A 23,413-nucleotide genomic window follows, 5' to 3' on the forward strand; every position below is an offset into this window, starting at 1 on the left:
TATTATACTGGACTAAATTGTGATACTCTTCTAAGATGCCTCTGGATTCCTGCTTTTATTTTGGTGCTACAGACCAACGTAGCTACCCATCTGAAATTATCAAAAGAGATGTCAAAACTGCCCCCTAGCAGTAGCCAGTGATTCCTGCTAGTGAATCACCTCAGTGGCCATCACTGAGCCCTAGATAAAGAAATGAATGTCTCCAGCCTGAGTTATATCCTGAATTCCTCAGTGAGGGATGCTTAAAGAAAACATTTGCACAACTCTTGTTGCCAGTGAATGCGACCCATAGCAAAGGGAGTCATCTGACTTTTTGCCACTAATGACAGCTGCAATTTTGCAGGCCACCTTTCAACTTACATTTAATAGGCTTGCACTGAGAAACGTGAAAACTGAAAAATCTGATTGTGCCAAGGGTGGTGGATGACCTGGTCCATGTGAGTGAGGAGACGCTAGAGACAGACAGAAAAAGTAACTGCCACATGCAGGGGAACTGCATACCCCTCAACTTAGCAGTCTTCTTACACTTGTAAAGCCACACTGGGACCAATCATGTCGCTGGTCAGCAAATCACCCTCCAGCTATGGTTGATGCTCTCATTCTTTTGTATTAGGTATTTATACTTGGGTACAAGAAGGTTGTATAAAATGGCATGAGAATATAAATAGATGTGCACTATTACTTGCAAATGTACAGTTGAATCCCAATGTATCTCAGTCCTGATATGTTTCAGGAATGCCCTGGGCTCAACCATCCAGCCTGGGAATAATTAGGAAAGGAAGTGGCCATCTCCTCATAAGAGTTCGATCTGCTCTTCACTTTCAGGAAGTCTGTCACATCTGCTCCCACTATAATTTCATTGCTGTAATTCAGTAGTGTGCTATTTAATCAGATCTTCTGGAACCAAATAATATGTGTTAAAATAATAGGATTTTCACCCTTTTCCGTGCACCAATTTGATTGCTTTTGGCAGGTAGTATTCGATAATTCATTCACTTGGCTCACTAGAAAGTTGCTCTTAAATTAATAAGGAGGGAAAGCCACATTTCCAACCCTGTTAGGAAAGGAAAGGTGCTTGGAAGGCAGCACTGTTGCCCCTTGATTTGCCACCACTACGTCTGCTCCAAATAGCATCCCTCTTCTTTAGACTGAACCAAGTTTACATAATGACACTTCCATTCCAGTTAACTTCTGCTGTTGGGCCCTTTGCATGAGCATCACTTGGATATGAGGACGTGCTTCAAGTTCAGACTCTTCTAAATCTGGTGGCAGACAAGATCCAGAGCAACATGAAAAATGCATGTGCCACTGCACGCATAGAATGCCACTCGGGACAGATCATGACTAATAAGTAGAGAGCGGACGTGACATTTTCACTTAGTCCATGTCATGTTAGATTTAGAAAATGCAAACATTTCAAGAGTGTTGGGGGAAACTACGTTGAAAATTACGTTGAAGTTTGTCACTGTCTCTTTGCCTTTAGCTTCTGAGTTCATATTTTTTTCCCCTTCCAAAGTTTTATATTATATAGAATTTCTTAGACTTGGCTCTGAGTAGACCTAGTTTGCTAGCATTCTTTTGTGTTCTCTCTGTGACAAATTGGCTGTACTATTCCCCCCATAATCATGGGCCTTGCATGCATGTTTTGTGGCTCTTATCCACTAACATGTAAGCCAGCGTAGTGTAGTGGTTAAGGTGTTGGACTAGGATCTAAGAAACCCAGGTTCAGATCCCTAATCTGCCATGGAAACTTGCTGGGCGACTTTGGGCCAGTCACACACTCTCAGCCTCGACTCTGGCAAGTATTTGGATGGGAGACCTCAAAGGAATACCAGGAGTGTGATGCGGAGGCAGGCAATGGCAAACCACCTCTGAACATTTCTTGCCTTGAAACCCTACGGGGTTGCCGTAAGTCAGTTGTGACTTGACGACAAAAAAAAATAAATCCACTAACATCTCTCTGCTCTTCAGATATTCCGCTGTTCTTTAGAGCTTGCTTGCTGAGGTACAAAGCTAGACTTACCCATTTTTTGGGCTGTTGACTTAATATCACAATTCAGAACAAAACTAAGTTATAACATACGGACAAAGATGTGACGGGAAAGCAGTTTTTGGATTAGATATCTTGGAACTAATCTGTTCCAGTTGTTATCAATTGCACCATCAGCTGACATGTTACTTATTATTACTATTGTTTGTTACAAAATTCATACCCTGTCTTTCTGGCTTTGTCAGGACCACCAAGGCAGCTAACAGATTAAAAATATGCATAGTAAAAACCAAAGCTAAAATACACGTGCAAAAACATAAAAACAGCAGTTAAAACATAGGGCAAGAAAGATGGATCTCTGAGGGAATGCCGATCGAAACAAACAAACAAAAAAGGTCTTCAGATGATTTTCCTCTCATGTTTGGCCAAGTGGATCCAATTTGAGGCTTTAAAAATCACCATGCAAATGGAAAATCAGCACATCAGTTATCAGACTGGACCGAATTCTTTATTTCTTTACTCTTGCTGTGCTAGTTTGTTTTTGTAAAATGTTTGTTTTTACATTAGTGGCACTAGAAAACGCCTTTTCCCACTTGCAACCTGAATTGGCACGATCTATTCTTCCCACCTCAGGCTTTTACTATATCACTCTGTGTTGCATGTACAGATCAGGCCTCATAGATGGGGGGAGGGAGCTCATAAATTCCCTACAGGAGTTGCAGTTGCCATGGCAAGTGTTGCCTCAGGACAGCTGTCAATCTATCTGAAAAGAAGGATGTTGGGGTCCTCTACAAGAGAAGCCTTTTAAATTCCTATATTCTCAAATTAATTTCAAAAAAATTTAAAGCAGTGAACGACTTTTCATTCAATGTTGAGTTGTGCTGTCCGCATGTCATGTATTTGTTCCAATAAGGGAGTTTCCCTTATCTCTCTGTTAATGCCATTTTTGTTGTTTCTTGCCAAAACAGAGGAACTACCCATTAACACCTCCTTGGGTTCAGAATGAAAAGTGTGAGAAGGGAATTCTTTCCTCCTTGCCTCTACCGTATCTGGGAAACAGAGATGGGCACTTAGGAAGAAGTGGCAGGTTCATTTTCCAACCTGGCATCTCCTGACCTTATCAGGACTGATTGGTGTTGACAGCCAGGAGTCGAGGGTGCAATCCATGTTGAAAGCCAAGTGCTGAAGCTGATGCAAACAAATCAGTGTTGGTTAATAATTAAGCAGCCGTTTGGCAGCATTCACCTTGACAGACTCGACCCATCAAATTAAAGAATCTCTGGCTTCTCCACTCTTGAATGCTACCTGCTGCTGGGGGCTCCTGCCACCTTAAGCCCATGGGTGATTGGGTCTTGATAAAGGCAGAGGGTGTGGAGTTTGCTCTCTGTTGAGATTCTTCTTTCTGCCTTTCTTCTCATCCTTAAGGAGTACCTGAACAGCACTTTGTTTTCAGTGTGCTGATCATGGACCACGGGTGTTAATGTTTTCCTTTTTATTGTGTCTTCCCTTCCCCTTTCCTTCATGAAAATCTGTTCATGTGTTTGTTTGTAAATCTTGCTGCGTGCAGGCAGCTAGGAGAAAGTATAACTGTTTGCATCCTATTTACGTCACATTTAAATATTTTAGCAAGCAGGGGAAGAGAAAGAGCTCAGGACCACTCTGTCAAGAACGTTCATTTACTTACTTGCTTCATTTATAGTCTGCCTTTCTCATTGAGGCTCAAGGCAGATTACACAGTTAAAAACAATGCAAATAAGGACAATATAATACAAACAACATACAATGCAATGAAAGTGGATTGTAAGGTTAAGAACAACACACTCCAAACAGAATCAAATATCCAATGAATAATGCAATGAACTGCCTAAATTTTCACAGACATTACTACAGCTCCATTCTCTCTACAGAAGTGCCATGCAAAGCTCCCTCAAAGGGCTCTAGGATATTGTTCCTCTCATGAATGCTTCTCTGGTGTGGAACGCAGTACATGCAATGGAGAATCCCTGCAGCTTTTAAATTTCTCCTTCCCTGTTATCATTTAAAAGAACTGGAATGAGAGGCTGGTGCACACCTTTCATTGTCTTATTCAGCACCACCTAGGCTACTGGTGCTTGGAAACTGCTTCATAGCTATATATGAGACATAAACATGTCTCCTCTTCCAGAAAAAGACTGGGGTCAGTTCTACATTGTGCTTTTTGTGCTGCTGAAGGACTCCTTTTATACAAGTGGCACTAAAATCGGGACCACACAGAACTTGATATAATGCTATAAACTCTGGTGGTGCCCACCCACAAGCACAAGAATCTATGATTATGTTTATTTGCAAGTAAGCCCCATTCAGCAAATTCCAGTTTCTCCCTGCAGCTGCCCCTTCAAACTTACTTCCCAGATGCTTCTGCTGCTTCATTGCATGAATGGATCCTTTACCTGGTCCATTGGGAAGAGGGATGCTTCAATTAATCCTTTTTTTTTCCTTTGCAGAAAATTTGATTTAAAAATATGACTGTAATTGCACAATTAGGATATTGTTATCATGAAATATTAAAAAATGGATGCACCTTGCAGCCAAGACAAATGCAGTATTTGGCCACACTATTTCCCCTGCAAAGGATCATATGAGGAATACATTTGTGTATGGTGGGGCACTATTCATCAAGGGAAGTGACTAATTAATCACAACAAAGAATGGAGAATCAGAATCTTCTGTTAGGGAGGGCTGGCCTGTGATCCACTTTCAGAGGCTTCGCAACCTACTTTTGGGTCCCGGCCCACAGTTTGGGAAACACTGGATTAGATTATTGATCAGATTTAAATTTGACATCATTTTACATTTCACCTTGTGCTTTCTGCACGTCATGGCCCCGTGACCCTAAGGATTTTTTTCATATCTCTACATAAAATGACTGCATAGTGAAGATCCACTCATGTACGTGAATAAGTGGGCTCTAGTCCATGACAGCTTATGCTAAGATACAGTTGTGTTACTCTTTAATAGGCCACAAGACTCCTGCGTGTTTTTCCTGCAACAGACTAGCACGGCTATCCATTTGGGACCACATTTGAAAGTAATTCTGTGGCATCTACATAACAGCTATCAGAGCCAAGAAGAGGTAGTGCATAAATTAAGACAAATCAATTGCTCCTGTCCACATCACCTCAGTGGTGATTAACTAGATTGCAGCATCATTACCTCCATATCTGAAATCTTGGGAAAGGAACAGAAGTCAGCATGAAAACTTTCATTCAGGACCTCTGTTTGGCTTTCTGTCTGCCTTGAAGTTTCTTAGATGAAATTCTTATTTCTGCCTCTTGATGGCCCAAGTGCTAAGGGATGCCTGCTACTGAAGACTCTTCTATTTTTCCACACTGACTCCATCTGACACAAAGAAAAGCACCGAAAGATTGTAATCCTAGCTTTCATAACTGCAGCCAGTTTCTGCATTTGTTCTTTTGTGAAGAACTTTTTTTTTATTCACGCAGAGCAGCTAAAAAAAGGATTTCCCCTTACTGGAGCACTCTGTGGGAGACTGCGTGACGAGGGAGATTGGCTGTGACACTTCAAGATATTGTTGACTTCAAAAGGTGGATGGATTTGTCTCTGCTGAAATGATAGATTAAAGTGGTGTCTCCTTACACAGGGGTCCATGTATGATTTGTAGAACTGTGCTGGCTAATAATCTTTGCAGTCTGGCAGACCTTTTAAGTCGAGGGAAAGTTTTAATGATAGATGGAGTTTGTACAGAATTTTTAGCCTCTGAATAATTTCTGGAGACGAATACGAGGCCTGCTGAATTCCATGCAAGGTTTCTAAACTCCATCATGTGCCCACAGAAGGACCTGCAGTCTCCAGAAATCCTACAAAAATCCTTAAAAACATACCTAGAGAATCTTGTTTTCTAGGTTATCTTTCCTCTGTGTGGCAGCTCAGATTGAACGGTCAGGGTTCAATTAAGAAAAATGAAACAAGGATTTTTACTGTGAAACATACCAGTGTGCTTTATGGCAAGTTTTGTAGCCACCTCAAAGCACTAGAATCAGCAAGAGATAAAATGCTTTCAGTTAAAGGCAGTTTGCTGTTTTCATGTAAAGTATACAGGAGGAGTTAGGCCCCAAAAAGCAAACAGGACTTTAAATAGTCCATGGGAAGTTGGTGGGGCAGACTTTTCCAGCTGGAACCACTGAGTTGCTCGAGGATTATTCAGGGGTATTTTTATATGATGACTTTGCTTTTCTGGCACAGTGGCCAGCTAGTCCACTGTATTTTTTGAACCCAACCACCATTCTTGCTCAACGCAAATTTCAAAATATTTTCTATAATGTAGTAAGTTGCACTTCAGACTTACACATAAGTATTCATGAGACCTCTTGGAAATAATAACTTCAGCAGCTTTGCCACAAAATGCCTACACAGGAAATGTTTGCCTTACTTGCAATCTACTTTCCCATTGTTTCAGCTAGTGGTTATCATCGGCAGCACCATGGACAAGGACACAATTTATTGGAAGCCCTAGTATAACAACAAAATACCGTGACTAACAAAGACAAATTCTGAGCGTTCACTGTTTGCAGGATACCTAACACAAGATTGTGCAATCATTTTGTGACAATTTGTTTAACATATTACATCAGATTTCTTTTGCATATTTTACTCCCATTCATCCTTTGTTACCCTTGCTACTCTCAGGCCTCCTTTCACTATTAGCTCCCTATGTATTTCATATGCTCCACAAGTGAAGGGTACTCATCTGTAAAGTGCCACTATATTAATGATACAGCATACATCATGGTCACTAATACTTCTATCATCAGCAGAGACAGTTTCAGACATACTAGACTGTGTGTTTTGCTTTAGGGGAATAGTAGAAGAGGGGAGCAAATAGTCGTGAAAATATGGCAGGCAGTTGCTTGAAGTGGGAAATCTGGCATCCACAGTGATGCACAGGATGCATACATCTTGCACCACCATATATGTCGATTATACTTCCTCTATCAAAACACCCTCCCTTGCTTTGCACTACTTTCCACCGGGACTGGGCTGGTGGTCAAGATCCTATTTTCACTGAGATGGGCACAGGATGCACCAGGTGCAAGGCCCACTGGGAAGAAGGAGTGAATTATGGGGGGAATATGATCTGCACCAAGAGAGTGGATGTGAATCCTTAGGATCTTCTGCACAATCAATGGCATTGCTGAGCTCATTAACAAACATAGATGCATAAATGTCTGTGACACCCCTCCCAGCTAGGATCGTGCAGTTCCCCTTGGATGACCATGGGTGAGTGTGGGAAGGATCCAATCTGCACCAGATGGGCACAGTAAAGACAGAGGCTTCTGGGAGTATTATACTCTGATAATGTCCCCCATATCATGGAAGGCCTAGAGGCCTCAGGGAATGCACTGGCCATTTTCAAGCCTATTTTGAACATCTGGCCATTTCAAACAGTGACCAAAATGATCTGGGGAAAATAAGGAACTCCTGAAATGTTGTAATCAAATACCACCCCTTGCCTCTGAGTTTGCTAGCCATTTTATGTTACTGAAATTCCTCGTCGTGTTAACTACCTTTCGGACACGTCCACAGCCCAATCTAATATTGGGTCACTTATAGGCTGCATCACATGCCCCTGATACCTCTGATGCATTCTTCTATCTGGATTTGTTGTCCCTCCCTATCCTGTAAGGGCACGCATGGCATGACTTTTCACACCCTTCACTCTGAGGACATTTTCCCCCTCCTTCATCCCAAGACATGAAATCCCCTAACCTGCATCTTCCTGCCCATTTTTTAAATGTTAGAAAAGCTACAATGTGAGTGAGTTAGGACAAAAGACATGCATGTGTTCACAGGCATATGAATCAAGCAAGCTTTAGCTGTCCTTTAGCATAAAGACTTGAAAGAACTCTGAAATGAATAGAGTCCCAAGAGGCATTTCCTCACCAAAAGGGGATATCTCTTGTTCACTGCAAACACAGAAAATATGTACAACCATGGAGGTTTTCTGAAAAGGATTCTTGCATTAATTAGAGAAAGAAATAGTTGATGTGTTGATTTCCACCACTCCCCTCCAAATAGCATGGGTGGCACTATGTCAGTGTCATGAAACAGAAGAACATAAGCCTGTTTACTTCTTGGTCAGTTCACAGTACTGAATGCTTATATTTTCTTTCTGAAATCTTGGCTTGTTTTCAAATAGAACATTGGCATCTACTAGCAAAAGACCTGGGGTGACATTAAAATGAACAGGGCCATCCGGCTCAAATAAACCCTTTTATGTTTTTGACTTTTCTGCAAGTGTGTTATCAGTTTACAAAACAATCTTCTGAGTGTGTGTGGGGGGGGGGTGCTGCATGTTGCACACAGGATTGAGCTGCTGATGTGAAGGGAGTCTGCCAATTTTTTTCCCTCTCCCCTGTTAAATGTGGGATCACTTAGCCTCTGTTGCAACATCTTCATGTTTCATGTTTCACTGCCCTCGTGTCACATCATTGGCCACTGCTAGCAGGGAAACGTCGAACATGATAATGTCACAACACATGAAATGGAGTTCATCTATCTACAAAATACCCTAGCCACATCTCAGCTCAAAAGCCCTCAGAAATAAAATACCATGTTAGAATAACTAAGGCCACAATCTGGCACACACTCAAACTGGCTGTTTCAGTGGATTTAAATGCACCTATCTTTGGGCTGGATTGTTCCTTAAGAAAATCTCCAATGTAGAAAATACAATTGGAAAAAAAACACACAATTAAAAACAGCCAAAAGAACTTTTAAAAACAGGAAACAATCAATTCTACCATTTTCAACCATATTTTGAAGTTCATAGCCTCCCCACTAACTTTTCCTTTAGACATTGTTTTTACCTCTTCGCACAGCAATTCTAAGAAATAATGTTTACAGGGCTGAACGATTGATTGGTTAAAACCACATGCATGTTTCACCCAATATCTGACTACAACAAGTAGATAGCATCCATTTTTAGCTCTCCCCACCCTTTCAGGCAGACACTAATCTGGTGAACTGGGTTGGTTTCCCCACTCCTGCACGTGTCGCTAGCTGGGTGACCTTGGGCTAGTCACACTTTCTCAGCCCCACCTACCTCACAGGGTGTCTGTTGTGGGGAGGACAACCCAGCTCTTCTGTCCAGTGTCATCTGCCCTATGTCAGGAGTGTGGAGGACATTCTCTATATGTTGGTGCTGTTCCCACAGAAGTGGCAGAAAGGAAGCTGACAATGGAAGAGGAGGAAGCCAAGCGGATTGCAGAAATTGGGAAGCCAATACTGGGCGAGCATCCCAAACTGGAGGTCATCATTGAAGAGTCCTACGAATTCAAGGTCAGTGCTGAGCGCTGGGGAGGGAACATGAGAAGGAGCTACAGGAAAGAGACTCACCAGAGGAGGAGGGGGAGGGAAGGAATAAAGTATTCCGGGGTGGGGGAGAACAGCAGGTGAAAGGGAAATCTGATGTAGTGGGATAAAAAAGAGAAATGTAGTCTATGGGGAAAAGTCAGAGAACAGATGGGAGAATTAGGAAAAAATGCTGTGACGAGGAGAGAGAGGCTGAATTCTGATGTCACAGTAAGCTGTGGTTTGTTTAAACACAGTTTGTGCAACAAACTTGGTTTAGTTTACCAGATGTCAGTGATATGCAAACTCTTATTTGTGTATGTCTTGCCTTTTCCCCTACATTCCAGTGGGATCTCTGTCCTCCTTGTGTTGCTATCTCTGTAGCCAGGGGCCTGTGAGTGGTTATGTGACTTCCGAAGTCACAGCAAATCACAATTAGCAAATCACAAGAGAGCCAGTGTGGTGTAGTGGTTTAGAGTGTCGGGCTAGGATCTAGGAGACCCAGGTTCAAATCCCCACTCATGCCATGGACACTTGCTGAGTGACCGTGGGCCAGTCCCACTCTCTCAGCCTAACCTACACCATAGGGTTGCTGTGAGAATAAAATGTTGGAAAGGAAAATGTGAGCTGCTTTGGGTCCCAATTAGAGAGAAAGGTGGAGTATGAATGAATTCAATTTCAAAAAAAAATAGTAGAAACTGTGGATAGCAAACCAGTGACAAACAGTAGTTTAAAACCTTGTTTGCTCCTCACCAACAATCCCTGGTTAGCTAGAATGATAACCGCGTTCAGTTGTCACAACTAACCAGGGTTCTATCATGCTGTGGTATATAAATTACAATCCGAATGCTGCTGTAGGTTAGCTACCACAATGTCAGAGCGGTGGGTAGCTCTACAGTCCTTTGCTGATATGTGGCCACTCAAAAAACAAGCCAGCCAACCCTGAGTCCAAAATACATTGGCCTTTTATGCAAAGCTCTTTCCCTTGCAGTCACCCCCTCCCCCCCGCGACTGCTTCGGGGCTTTGCTTAGATTATGTGTGCTTTTTCCGACCGTCAGAGGTCGCCTTGTTTTCCCCATGCGTTTCCACACATTTTGCCCATAAGCCCCGAAGCAGTTGGGGGGGGGGTGACCATGAGGGAAACAGCCTTGCATAAAAGGCCATTGTTTGAGAGCCACTTTTATTTATATATTCAGATAATTTATATGCTCCAGAGACCTGCTCAAGGTCCCTCAACTTGATCTGGTTGCACCCGAGCATTATATAATCGTGTACGGGGTGGGGGAGAGAATTCTAATATTCTAGAGACGTAGCTTTGAAGAAACGTGAGACAGCTTGTAACCCTAAACCTGAGCAGAAACCAAACGTGTCACCAAAAAGATTCAGCATTATATCACTTCAGTATACATTCAGAGGAGCAGATAACAAATGCTGTGTTTTAGCAATTGTACACCTCAGTCTATGGGGTTATGTTTATAACTGCACTCAATTTTTTTTAAAAAAATCAGATATTGTAATATATGTACAGTTACATTACAGCAGTGTTTCATTTTCCTTACTGCTCATTGTAGCATATGGGCCTTAAAGCTAGTTATTGGCACAGTAGGCAACTGGTTTTCTTAGGGAGCCTGAAAAGAACAGCAGGCCAACGTTCTGAGCAGACAAGAAGTCTCAGGTGTGGCCTGTTGTGGTTCCACTGCCCCAGTCACTGTTGGATGCATCCATTTCATTTCTCATCTGGCCACAGGGGGGTGAGGGCAGATTTCACTCAAGGGCTGCCAGTTGCTTTTCTTCATCATCAAGGGACCTCGGCTCCCGACCCCCCGCCTTAACACTCCGGCCCACCGACATCTCTGGCTTGATCAATGATATAACATCAACGTAATAGCCATCAAGAATTTGTTCCCTCAAATCCCTGGGCAAGTGTATCCCGGGCGGGTTATCCCCAGAAACACAGGTGGACTTGTATGGCGGGCCTGCAATGGCCTGCCCGCCACCCCAAACATCGCTCCCCCGTTCCTCCTGGTCAAGCCTATCATCCTCCGCCCGCCTACGCAGGACCCACCCAGGGAGCCCCGGTACTTCGGCTCCCGCCCTCCAAAACCTGGCGGAAGCCCCATCTGAATCTTCCCCTGAGGAGGACTCACCCGACACCCCACTGTTGTGCGAAACCTCTCTGCTGCGTCTTCTTCTCTTGTGAGAAGGCCGGGCCTTGTGGCTAGCCTTCCCCCTCCTCCGGCCCCTGTCCCTTGATGGAGAATCCCCAGACTCCGAGCTGCTGGAGCAGGGAGGTGAAGAGCCGCCCCGTTTTCTCCGTGCCGCCACCCTGGCCGTTCCGCCGCTGACCGCATGTGCACCTGTAATGGAAGCAGAGGTCCCCGCAGCGCCAGGGCTGCCCGTAGCTGATTTCAAGCATGCTACGTCCTCGGCCAGCTGCCGCACCATTGTTGAGAGCCCTCTAATGGAGGACTCCCTGGCCGGGGCCCGCGCCCCCGCTGCAGGCTTCCTCCCTGCTCCTTCCACTGCCGGCCTCTTCCCCAAGCTGCCCGCCATGGCAGCTGCCGCCGGCCTCTTCCCTGCGCCTCCCGCCGTGGCGGCCGCCGCCGGCCTCCTCCCTGAGCGGCCTGCCGTGGTGGCCGAGCGGGGCCCCCCCTTGGAGCCGGAGGCACCCCCAGCAGCAGCAGCCCCCGATCCCTGCTGCCCGCTCCTCGACGGCGCCGCGTGCTGCCGCACCGGCCGGGACCCCTTAACAAGGCGTTTTGGAGGCATGGCCACCGGAGAAGCCGTGAGCAGTCGAAGCAGGCAAAGCAGGCTGCTAACGGCCTAAAAGCAGACTGGAAACAGGGCCAGCCACGCGCAGCACGTCCCAATAAATACCCGGCCGGCGGACCAGACCGAGCACCTCGGTTGGTAGCGCCGGCCGGGGTGGAGAGGCCAGAGAGCTGGGCCATGATTGGCCTGTTCAAAAAACAGGCGGGGCCGAAAGGGCGCGCGTCGACGGGGCATCCGGTCGCCTACCTCCGGTTCCCTCCGCCACCACGAGGCCCCCAGATCCTGCTCGGAGCAGCCGCCCCCAGGCCGCCCCCCCGGTAAGCGTTGCCCTCCCGCCCCCTTTATCCAGCCGTCGGGAGCCAGGGGGAGAGCGCGGGCCCCTGCCGCTCCCCCCCCCACTCCCGCGGCCGAACGGCCAGCCGAGCCCCGTCACCCGGCGCGGCTCCGCAAACTCGGGATCCCCAACAGTAGGGATCCCCGCTTCTCATCTGGCCACAGGGGGGTGAGGGCAGATTTCACTCAAGGGCTGCCAGTTGCTTTTCTTCATCATCAAGGGACACTAAGAGGCCCTCAAGACCATCACCTCTTCTGCCCCGTGGCAATGGCTACAGTGCTACAGTAATGTTAATATTGCATATCTAATCCCATGTAAGGCAACAAGTAAGCATTTCCAGGTCATTGAAGTTATGGGTAATGAGCACACAAACATTCAAAGCCTGGCCTTTTTTTCCTTTCAGAAAGCCCATTTGCTTTGGTATTAGTGAGAAACCTAAATCGAAGCCAGTGCTGACAGCACCCATGCAGGGCTTCAGACTAGCTCCTGAGTCAACTGCCCATTTATTACCAGAAGTTGAAGAGCCCACGAGGAAGCTATGCCGGAAAATCACAAGGAACATCTCAGTAGAAAGACAGATTCCTGAAAAGAGAAACGCTTTTGACTAAGAAAGGGAAAAGATCTGTATGAATTAATGAGTTGAAGGCAAAAAGCTGTTATTGCTAATTGATGAGGTGGCCTAATTCACTATGGCAACTGCCAAAATCTGTGCAAAGCAGTGCAGCTTATTGTCATAAAGTTTGCTTGGCTGGTGCGTTTATCGTTTGATCTTTTTGTTTCTTAACTAACATTATGTGCCTGGGGCTTATGAAATCTATTGTCAATTTAGAGGTTTCCTCACAAGCAGGTCACTGTGTGTTCCTATCATTGACAGAGTACGGTGGACAAGCTGATCAAGAAGACAAACCTGGCCTTGGTTGTAGGGACACATTCCTGGCGGGACCAGTTCATGGAAGCCATTACTGTCAGTGCAGGTGAGACAGGCCTAATGTCTGCGATTCCACATCACAACCCAGGCAGCCATCACTGAGAGAAAAACCATTCATTGCCAGTGCTGGAATAAGCCATTGTTCCTCCTTCCCATCTCTTTTAGAGCGGCACAGCTTTTCAGAATGACCTGGGATTTTGGGTTTCAGTCTATTTGTGATTACTAGCTAGCCAGTATGGTGTAGCAGTTTGAGTGTCAGACTAGGATATGGCAGACCTAGGTTCAAATCCCCCCCTACTCTGCCATGGAGGCTTGCTAGGTGACCTTGAGCCAGTCACATACCCTCAGCTTCAGCCTAATGTACACCACCATGTTGTTAAGAGGATAAAATGGAGGAGGAGAGAAGAATGTAAGCTGCTTTGGGCTCCTGTTCAGTAAGAGAGGGGGTATAAATTAATTAAATAAATAAATGTTCTGTTCTCTCTTTTTTCTCATCCTCACAATGGATTGGATCCATTGGAGTGTTTCCACGGACAGGAGGGATTTCTGCTAACAGAGCACACCTTTCTCCCCTCTCTCTCCTGCTGTAAGCCCCGCAAATGCTGCTCCTGAAAGGGGCATTTTGAACTGCAGGGGACAGGGTGTGATGAGAAAGTTGTACTCCACAGGCAGAAATCCTTTCCGCAGAAATGGTCTGGTAGACTCAAACCAATGGATGTCGAAGAGATCTTTAAAGGCTACCACATGGACCTATGAAGTTTCGTTATACTGAGTCCAACCATTGGTCTATCTATCTAGGTCACTATTGTCTTCCAGACATTGTTGGAAGAAAGTTAACATATCATTTCCCCCTTTCCTAATACAGTAACACACCAGAACCAAAATAGCCTCAAAATGTGCATGTGTTTCTTTAATTCTCAGCTCCCAGATTAAAATTGGCCCCTGCCAATTAAAATTGGTTCTCCCCCACCCTCACTTAATTAACATTTTAGGGGATTAATCTACTAATCTACCCAGCTTTAATGTTTATCCATTCAGCAGTGGCGTCAGGATTGAATGATTAGAGCACTTAATTCTTGCTGTTTTCAGCTAAACTTGGGCTGTTAATTGCCATGAGTGCCTGTGGAAATCTTAATTCTCAACCGTAAGGCATCCTTTAAAAAAAAAAAAAATATTTGTGGCTAGGAATTTCAGTGAACTGATTGCTGAGAATTAGGCACCTCCTTTTTAGAACTGCAAGAGTATTTTTTTTCTCCAACAGAATATAAAAGGGAGAGGGAGTAAAAATGCCAGCAGCTGCTTCCCTTGCAAAGCCCTGCAGTCAGTCTCCATGCTGTTCATGGCACACTGTGGCTTGGCGACCTCACATTCCTCATGGAAAAGGAGTTGATTTCCAACATGCCCACAGCCATGGCCAGCTGTGAATTGCTTCTGCTGGAGCGGCACACAAGCGTGTGCGCCATACAGATGCCTTGCTATTCATGAGCTTGCAGGAGACTAGCTAGTGAGATGTGAGAGGTGGTCAGAGGACACAGAGGAGTGCGAGAGATCCAGTCATGCCCCTGGCTCTTCTTTCTGTGAAGAGATTCTCAATTCATAACTTCTGTCTTTCAGAAGATCCTCAGCCATACCAGTTACGTCAGAGAACAGCAATGGTCGAACTTTGCTTAGGGCACTGTGCGTGCCAACACCTCTCTCTCCCTTCTCTGCTTTCCACGTTGAGCACTGCAGCTGGGATTATTCAGTGGCTGCAAGCCAGATCACAGCACAGAAATCAATTGAGATTTGCTTCCAAGTAGACCTGTTTAGGGTTACCTTGCCAGTTTCTCCCCCCAATCCCTTTCTCTTTCCCAGTTTGTTTTTTCTCCCTTTGTGGAACACTAGCAGGCTTTGTCCAGAAATCCAAATTCTTGAACAGCTTCTTCTTAGAGTCTCAGCAGGTCTTGGTAGTGAGGATTTTGTTCACGCTGAGTACATGCAGAGCAACCAACTGGTAGTGTTGACATAACGGCATTCCATTGGAAACCTGTCCACTTTTACTGTCTAGCCTCATACTAGGAAAGGAGGGAGGGTATGAGAGAAATGCTTTTATTTGATGAAAGATGATATTTCCTTATTTGATATTTATTTACTTGATAGAAGATAATGTTTGATAGAAGATAAGCTGAAGATATAGCACTTGGCTTTTTCTGAATAATGGAAAACCCAAAAAATATGCAGGGTCCCCTGCAGCCTCTGAGATCAGAAGCCACAGGGGAGGGATCGAAGTGCTGGGGTCCAATAAGTAAGTGGGGAGGGAGGAGGAGAGGAGGGGGAAAGGAGAAAAATGGTGGCAGGTGACCCAAATAATGCCAAAAAAAATTGGCATTATTCAGGATTCCTTTATTGCCGCCAATTTTTTTACTGGTAAACCCCCCCCCCCTCGAAAAATGCCAAAAAGGTATTTTTCGGGGCAGTGGTTCAGTTCAGCTTTAGCTGAATGCACACCCCTAGATGTAGCTGTTGCATGTACTAAAGAATTTAAGAAGGGCAGCCAGAGGAAGTATGTTCATAGCTACCAGAAAAGGTGCCTGATAGAAACTCTGGGTTCACAGATGTATATGTGCATCTCATGATTTCTCTAGTTGACAACTGGCAGCTGTGTGATCTGACTTAATTGAAAATGCATTGTGGTAAAGGAGAGGCAAATGTTCTGTTTTTGACAGTTGATCTATGGATAGCCTATTCACACATGCACGAATGACAGTGAAGTAGGCATAGTTGGGATATTCTGAACACAGGAAGTATCCTTCTTTGACAACTTAAAGTAGATCAAGCCAAGATGAAGAACTTTCAACTCTTTATGGGATATCTGACTAATAATATAAAAACACATCCAATATTCTGTCCTACTCCAAACATTCATCTCACTTCCCAGCAGTGGACACATATTTGAACATTCACCACAATGAATGCAACCCAACAGCTGTCTTCTGCCGCTTCCTGGGGACCTAACCAGATCCTTATTTTTACAATTCCAAGCTGATAACAAAAAAACAGGACACCAGAGCAGAAATCATACCTTACAGTGCAATCCTAAGCAGAAATCATTGGGCTTAGAAGGGTGTAACTCTGTTTAGGATTGCCAGGCCAACTTCTCAGCCCAGTGATGCCAACCAAGGACATCTTTTTACTTTTCTCACGATAAATCAATGACTACCATTGATCCTTGTGAGAGGAAAAGTAACCCTTTGTCCTTGGGGACATTAAAGTGATGAGGGCAAAACCTGTCATCCAGTCTTGACACCAGGTAAGCAGGCCCTCACTGCCATGGAACTGTGGGTCAGGGTGTGTGTTTTTTTTTTTTACAGAAACACACACACACCACACCATCTTCACAATGACACCATTTTGCTAACTTCATAGAACAAATCCAGGAATGTTGAACTGTAATTGGAGTATGAAATCTTTCTCCTTGCTTCAGGATCAGCCCTGAGGTCTGTCTATGAATGTCTGCCATGGTTTAACAATCCTGTTATGCAGGAAACTGATTTCTCACAATTCCCTTCTGTTTCTAATGTATGCCCACTCTCTTCTTCAGAGAAAGAGTAAATAAGAATGCATGGCTGACCTTCACTCTCTTCATGAAGCTGTCTCTGTTGCTATGGTAATAAATATGAACATATCCTCTGGGTACTTATACAAAAACAAAGTTAAGAACATAAAAGACGACTCTGTTGTTACTAACACACTTTCAAATAGCTTGATAGCATTGTGGGGCATGGGGGACCTCAGAGCCATCTTTAACCACTTTGGCTTGACCCACTATTAGAACCTCAAAGAGAAAACAAGCTTACTCTAACAGCAGTGTTTGTTCCTTCAGCCCCAAAGAAGTCCTCTAGGTGGAAAGAACCCCCCAACCCGTAGTCAGTTTTGAGGGGTGAATGCTCCCCAGAGAAACATGTGTTCACGTAATAACAACCTACTGGAGATGCCCAGCCCAAGGAGTATCCAGCTGGTCCCTGCCTGGTGGAATAGCCTCCCTATTGAGATCGGAGCCCTGCAGGATCTTCAAGAATTCGGCAGGGCCTGCAAGACGGAGCTATTCTGCCAGGCTCATGGTTGAGGCCAGCAGTGGTTCTCCCTACAAATACTAGCCTCCCTAATCCTTCCTCCTCCCCCACCTCTGAGCTCCTTCCCCCATTTATACCATCTTGGAGATGATTACATCTAATTGCGCAGCTGCAGACAGTTATTTTTTTTATTTTAGCACCACCAGGGGCATTATTGTCCCATTAGTAGAATGGTCTGGGCTATTTTTAAATTGTATTTTAATATACAATTGTTTTTATCATATTTCGGTTTTGTGAGCTACCCTAAGCCTGACCTTCGGGCTAGGGAGGGCAGGGTAAAAGTGCAATAAATAAATAGAGACTGTCCCTAAGTATACTACAGAGCTGTAGTCATCTATACCTGAATGCTAATAGATATCAGAAATCAGCTTCCAGTAATTCATGGCAAGATCACATCTCCATGCACCACCTTTGAGTGAGGCAGGGGCAAAGCAGATCTGGAGTTCTACACATCAAAGAAGAGAGGCCAATTTGGGGAAGGACAAGAGTCAATGTCCACATGTCACATACAAGTTTGGATACCTCCTGGAGCTGTGTATATACTATCCAGAAACTAGATGGAGATTAGTGAAGAATAAGCAGTTCTAATCATTCCTGATTTGTAGAGTATATAACCTGGATATAGCACTTCTTGTTGAGCCTGATGATGGTAGAGTAGGTGCTTTGTGGCTGGCTCCAGAATTCAAAAGACACGTGTGAGGCTCTTTCCTCATTGGGCACCAACCCTGGCCATAAGCCCTCATGCTTCTTTATTTCCCCAGGGTCTCCCCAGGCCTCAAAATAGAAAGGGGGGAACAGGGTTTCACCACCAAAGCCCTCCATAGGGTTGCCAACCTCCAGGTACTAGCTGGAGATTTCCTGCTATTACAACTGATCTCCAGCCGATAGAGATCAGTTCACCTGGAGAAAACGGCCACTTTGACAATTGGACTCTATGGCATTGAAGTCCCTTCCCTCCCCAACCCCGACCTCCTCAGGCTCTGCCCCAAAAACCTCCCACCGGTGGCGAAGAGGGACCTGGCAACTCTAGTCCTCCCTCTCTTTCTTGGAGTAGCATTCCTCCAAAGTGTAATTACTATAAACTGGAGGTGTACTGATATAAGGTTAGTAAATCCCTAAGGAAATGATCTCAGTACTGTGTACTGAGATCATTTCCTTAGGGATTTCCTCCAAAGTGTGGCACATTCTCCTTTCTTCCCTGGCCTGGTTGTGGAGCCACCATTTATGCTTCCTCCCAGCCCCCACCAATCAGCACCAGCCCCACCTCCCTGGCCCCACACATATGGCCTGAGCCATTATATGCGTCAGGGGTTGGAGCACCACTTCTGCCAGTCTCCTGATCCATCCTTGCTGTCCCTCCCTTTTTGTCTCACTGGCCAGTTACTGGGAGGCTTGCAGCCAGGCCTTCCCTGCCTAGCTGCTCCTAGGTTCTTTCATGGCTGGGCTCCTTCCATGCCCTAGCCAGGCCATCATGGTTGGGCTTCTACTGGCTTAGGGTTGCCAACCTCCAGGTACGAGCTGGAGATCTCCTGCTATTACAACTGATCTCCAGCTGATAGAGATCAGTTCACCTGGAGAAAAATTGCCGCTTTGGCAATTGGTCTCTATGGCATTGAAGTCCCTTTCCTCCCCAAACCCTGCCCTCCTCAGGCTCTGCCCCCAAAATCTCCATGTATTACCCAGCCTGGAGCTGGCAAACCTATACTGGCTGCCTCCATGTTTACCGACTGGTCAGATGGCCTCTCACCACTCTTCCCTAGCATCTTCTTTGTTGTCTTGGCGCTGGGAGATGATGTCAGCAGCTGATGCTCAAAGCTCTGGGGCTAAGGAGGAAGGTGGTGAGGCCCATGCCCAGCTGCTGCAGCTACCTGCTGCCCAGGGTACCATCCTGGAATTTCTGGCCAACCTGACAGTGGCTGCCTGAGGTATAAGGGAGGTGGATCTATCCTGCTTGGCTCCTGCAGCACTGGGGAAATCCCTGGCTTTGCTGCAGGTGCCTTGGCTGTGGATGGGTCAGATGATGGTCCCAGATACCACGTGTGGTATGGGAAAACTGTAGATCCATTTGTGTATCCTGCACACTTGCGTAGCCTGTATTTCTTCTATCATGGTTTGCATCTGTAGAATTACCAGTGCTGAGCAGAGCAGACCTGTTTAGGTGGCTCTATTGTATGCCTTCCAGCCACGCTGAGGGTTGCTGATGTCCTGCTGAATGCAAGTATGTGCCCCTAGTGGCTCTGTTAGTAGAGAAATATCAACCACAAGGGGGGTGGGAACAGTATTTTGTATCTGTTTATGGCTTCTTTGTACAGTTGATAAGTTCAAAAGCAAAAACCATCCTGAGCAGACTGATTGATTTCTCTTTGTCCCTCGGGCAGCAGAAAGTAGGTAATCCATAGTCTTTCAAGTCAGGTACAGCTGTCGTCAAGAACCAAGCCCTGATGCCTCATTCCTTCATATGAAGCTGTAGCCAAAATTGGTCCATATGAGAATACCTCCAAAAGTCTGTGATGGAGTTTTTCTGGTAGCTTGCGTTGAGCCTTTCTTTCCAAACACACCCATCCCTTTCAGGTACAGAAACAAAACATTATCCCTGTGCTACTTGAGGGATTCTGGTGCAGTGAGGTTCTGTGATTTCTTTCGCCAGCATTTCCACAAAGTCCACTGAATGCGTATTTCTTGTTTTCCGTTTCCTGCAGCAGGAGATGAAGACGAAGATGAATCTGGGGAGGAGCGCCTGCCCTCCTGCTTCGACTATGTCATGCACTTCCTGACTGTCTTCTGGAAGGTGCTCTTTGCCTGTGTCCCACCCACTGAATACTGCAACGGCTGGGCTTGTTTTGTTGTGTCCATCCTGATCATTGGCATGCTCACCGCCGTCATTGGAGACCTGGCTTCTCATTTTGGCTGCACTATTGGCCTTAAGGACTCAGTGACTGCTGTTGTCTTTGTGGCTTTTGGTACTTCAGTTCCAGGTAGGGAGGCTGATGGGGAACTTTGCTCCATATTACTTTGCCATCCCCAGTCCCACTGTTCAGCACTTGAAGACATTCACTTATTATGCCCCCCTCCCCATTTAACTATGCTACCTGGTAGGGTTGCCATCCTCCAGGTATTAATATTTACAATCCTCTATGGCATTGAAGTCCCTCCCTTCCCCAAACCCCACCCTCCTCAGGCTCTGCCCCCAAAACCTCCTACCGGTGGTTAAGAGGGACCTGGCAACCCTAATGGAAAGTGAAGAGATAGGCTGATCACTTGACAAGTCATTCTTCAAGTGGTCTAGGGTTGCCAACCTCCAGTTAGTAGCTGGAGATCTCCTGCTATTACAACTGATCTCCAGCTGATAGAGATCAGTTAACCTGGAGAAAATGGCTGCTTTGGCAATTGGACTCTATGGCATTTAAGTCTCTCCCCTCCCCAAACCCCACCCTCCTCAGGCTGTGCCCCAAAAACCTCCTGCCGGTGGTGAAGAGGGATCTGGCAACCCTAAAGTGGTCACATGAATTGCCCTTGGACTGTAGAGTTCTCGGTAAGGTGGCAAACTTGTACCACTTCTGGCAGCACTGAAAAGGGCAAATTCTATGTTAGGGATTGCTAGGAAAGAGGGTTTCTTACAAATGGCTAGTATCATAATGCTCTTGCTCTTAATATTCTGGTGCAGACACCAGCGTGGTATAGTGGTTAAGAGCGGTGGTTTGGAGTGGTGGAGACTGATCTGGAGACCAGGTTCGATTCCCCACTCCTCCACATGAGCAGGGGAAGCTAACCTGGTTGATTTGTTTCCCCACTCCTACACACGAAGCCAGCTGGGTGATCTTGGGCAACTCACAGCTCTGTTAGAGCTCTCTCAGCTCCACCTACCTCACAGGGTGTCTGTTGTGGCGAGGGGAAGGGAAGGTTATTGTAAGCCGGTTTGAATCTCCCTGAAGTGGTACAGAAAGTCAGCATGTAAAAACCAACATATGTGGTGGAGAAAGTATTAAAGATAACTTTTTCTCCTTCTTCCATAATGCTAGAAGTCAGGGGCACCCAATGAAATTGATTTGCAATAGAACAAGAACAGACATAAGTAATTCTTCACACAAAGAGTAATGTATTTACTGTCACAAGACCTAGTGATGATCACCAGTATAGCTGTTTTTAAAAAGTAATTAGACAAATTCTTGGAAGATAGGTCCACCAATGGAATTAGCCATAATGAGTAAATGTAACCTTTATGTTCGGAGGTAGTATTCAGAGCCCTCTGAATACCAGTACTAGGAAACAACAACACAGGGAGGCTTTGACCTCTAGCCTCTGCTTGCAGGTCATTCAAGAGCATCTGGTTGGCTACTGTGGGAAATGGGATTCTTGACTAGCAGTGCCATTAGTCTGATGCAGCACAGTTGCTCTTATGTCTGCAGGTGGAGACTCACATGAATACTGCTTCGTGTAAATTATTTCTCCCACACAGAAAGCTAGCGGTCAGGAAGACGTATTCTAGCCTAGCCTTCTCCCTGACATGCTAATTTTCTCTGAGGACAGATTTGGAGGGGGGGCACGCAGGAGGATTCTGTCCTGTGGAGCCCTGCGCCATTGGCGGGCTGTAACCCAGACACTTATCCTAGCAAGAAGTAGGACTAAATGGATGGCCCTTTCCTTTGCACCCCAACAAGATCTTCCCTTTGCCAATGATAGCTGTTCGCCCCAAATTAAGCGTTGCTGTCTCTCTGTTTCATTGTTACCCATGCCCTAGTTTCTCTTCTCCCTTTCAGACACTTTTGCTAGCAAAGCAGCCGCCGTCCAAGACGTGTATGCAGACGCTTCCATCGGCAACGTCACAGGCAGCAATGCTGTCAACGTGTTCTTGGGCATTGGACTGGCGTGGTCGGTGGCCGCCATCTACTGGGCTTCCAAGGGACAGGAGTTCCACGTGTCTCCAGGCAGTCTCGCCTTCTCTGTGACGCTGTTCACCATCTTTGCTTTTGTCTGCATCAGCGTCCTGCTGTACCGAAGACGGCCTCACCTTGGAGGGGAACTAGGAGGCCCCATGGGGTGCAGACTTGCCACAACTTTGCTGTTCGTGAGCCTGTGGCTCCTGTACATTTTGTTTGCCACCCTGGAAGCCTATTGCTACATCCGAGGATTCTAAGCCGTGAAGAAGATGATCCAATTGGAAAGGAGGGCTCCCCCTCCTCCGTTACCTCATTAGACACCGGTGTTGTCAAACAAGGAGCGACAGCTGTCAATCAAGATTCCATAGCTGCCCAGATGGTAGGACAACTGGGCTGTAAGAAGGGCAAAACTATCACAAAAACAAAGTTTAAGCTAATTAAAATGAAGCCAACAACATCATCCCAGTCACTGATCCTATCCAGTCAAATCCTAAACTTCAGCAACATTCAAAGTTCCTGTTTGTTTCCGTTGCTGTTGATCTCAACTTGGTTCCTTCCTCCGCCTTACTAAATGTCGTAGTTCAGATGGGAAACAAACAACTTTTTAATGTATTTGAGGGTGTGATTCTTAGAGCCAAAACAGATAAGATGCAGAAAATCTGTACATTGAATTATCCTTGATTTGTTAAAAGCTAATCAGCAGGTCCAGGCTGCTGCTTGGAAGGTTAAGGAACTATTTATTTAACCCATTCCTTGCATGTTTCTTCCACAATTTAAAATGCTCCTCCAAAGCTTCAGTACACTCTGTGCAGGGGGAAAGATAGGACCAGGTGATTGCACCTGAATTTCCCCCCATGCAGAGTAAATTATTGCTTTGGATGGGCATTTTAAGGTATGCAGAAGGTATGAGAAGAAAGGGTTAAACACCCTTCCCAGATCTTCAAAGCAGCCACTATGCATTAATCTTTCTCATCTGGTTTGTCCCTGACTATTTTCCCTTTTTGCAGTCAAAAAGGGGCTGGGAAATGACCAGCCCATCCAAATCTCAA

At 45.6% G+C, this 23,413-nt stretch overlaps 1 protein-coding gene across 3 annotated transcripts in view; it reads left to right on the forward strand.

Annotated features, from left to right (window-relative positions):
• The window catches only part of SLC8A3 (solute carrier family 8 member A3), a 149,827-nt gene extending 127,144 nt beyond the window's left edge, over nt 1-22,683 (forward strand). For 2 of the 3 annotated variants that reach the window (XM_056851590.1, XM_056851591.1), the window contains exons 4-7: nt 9,204-9,328; nt 13,322-13,421; nt 20,187-20,462; nt 22,245-22,683. In XM_056851590.1, coding sequence (XP_056707568.1) covers nt 9,204-9,328; nt 13,322-13,421; nt 20,187-20,462; nt 22,245-22,621 — 878 coding nt within the window. In that variant the 3' untranslated portion in view covers nt 22,622-22,683. The remainder of the gene's footprint in view (nt 1-9,203; nt 9,329-13,321; nt 13,422-20,186; nt 20,463-22,244) is intronic. The other variant, XM_056851592.1, reaches the window with a different exon arrangement.
• The last annotated feature ends 730 nt before the right edge of the window (nt 22,684-23,413 follow it).

Source organism: Euleptes europaea, chromosome 6, assembly GCF_029931775.1.
Source record: "Euleptes europaea isolate rEulEur1 chromosome 6, rEulEur1.hap1, whole genome shotgun sequence".
In the NCBI taxonomy this organism is placed as follows: Eukaryota; Metazoa; Chordata; class Lepidosauria; order Squamata; family Sphaerodactylidae; genus Euleptes; species Euleptes europaea.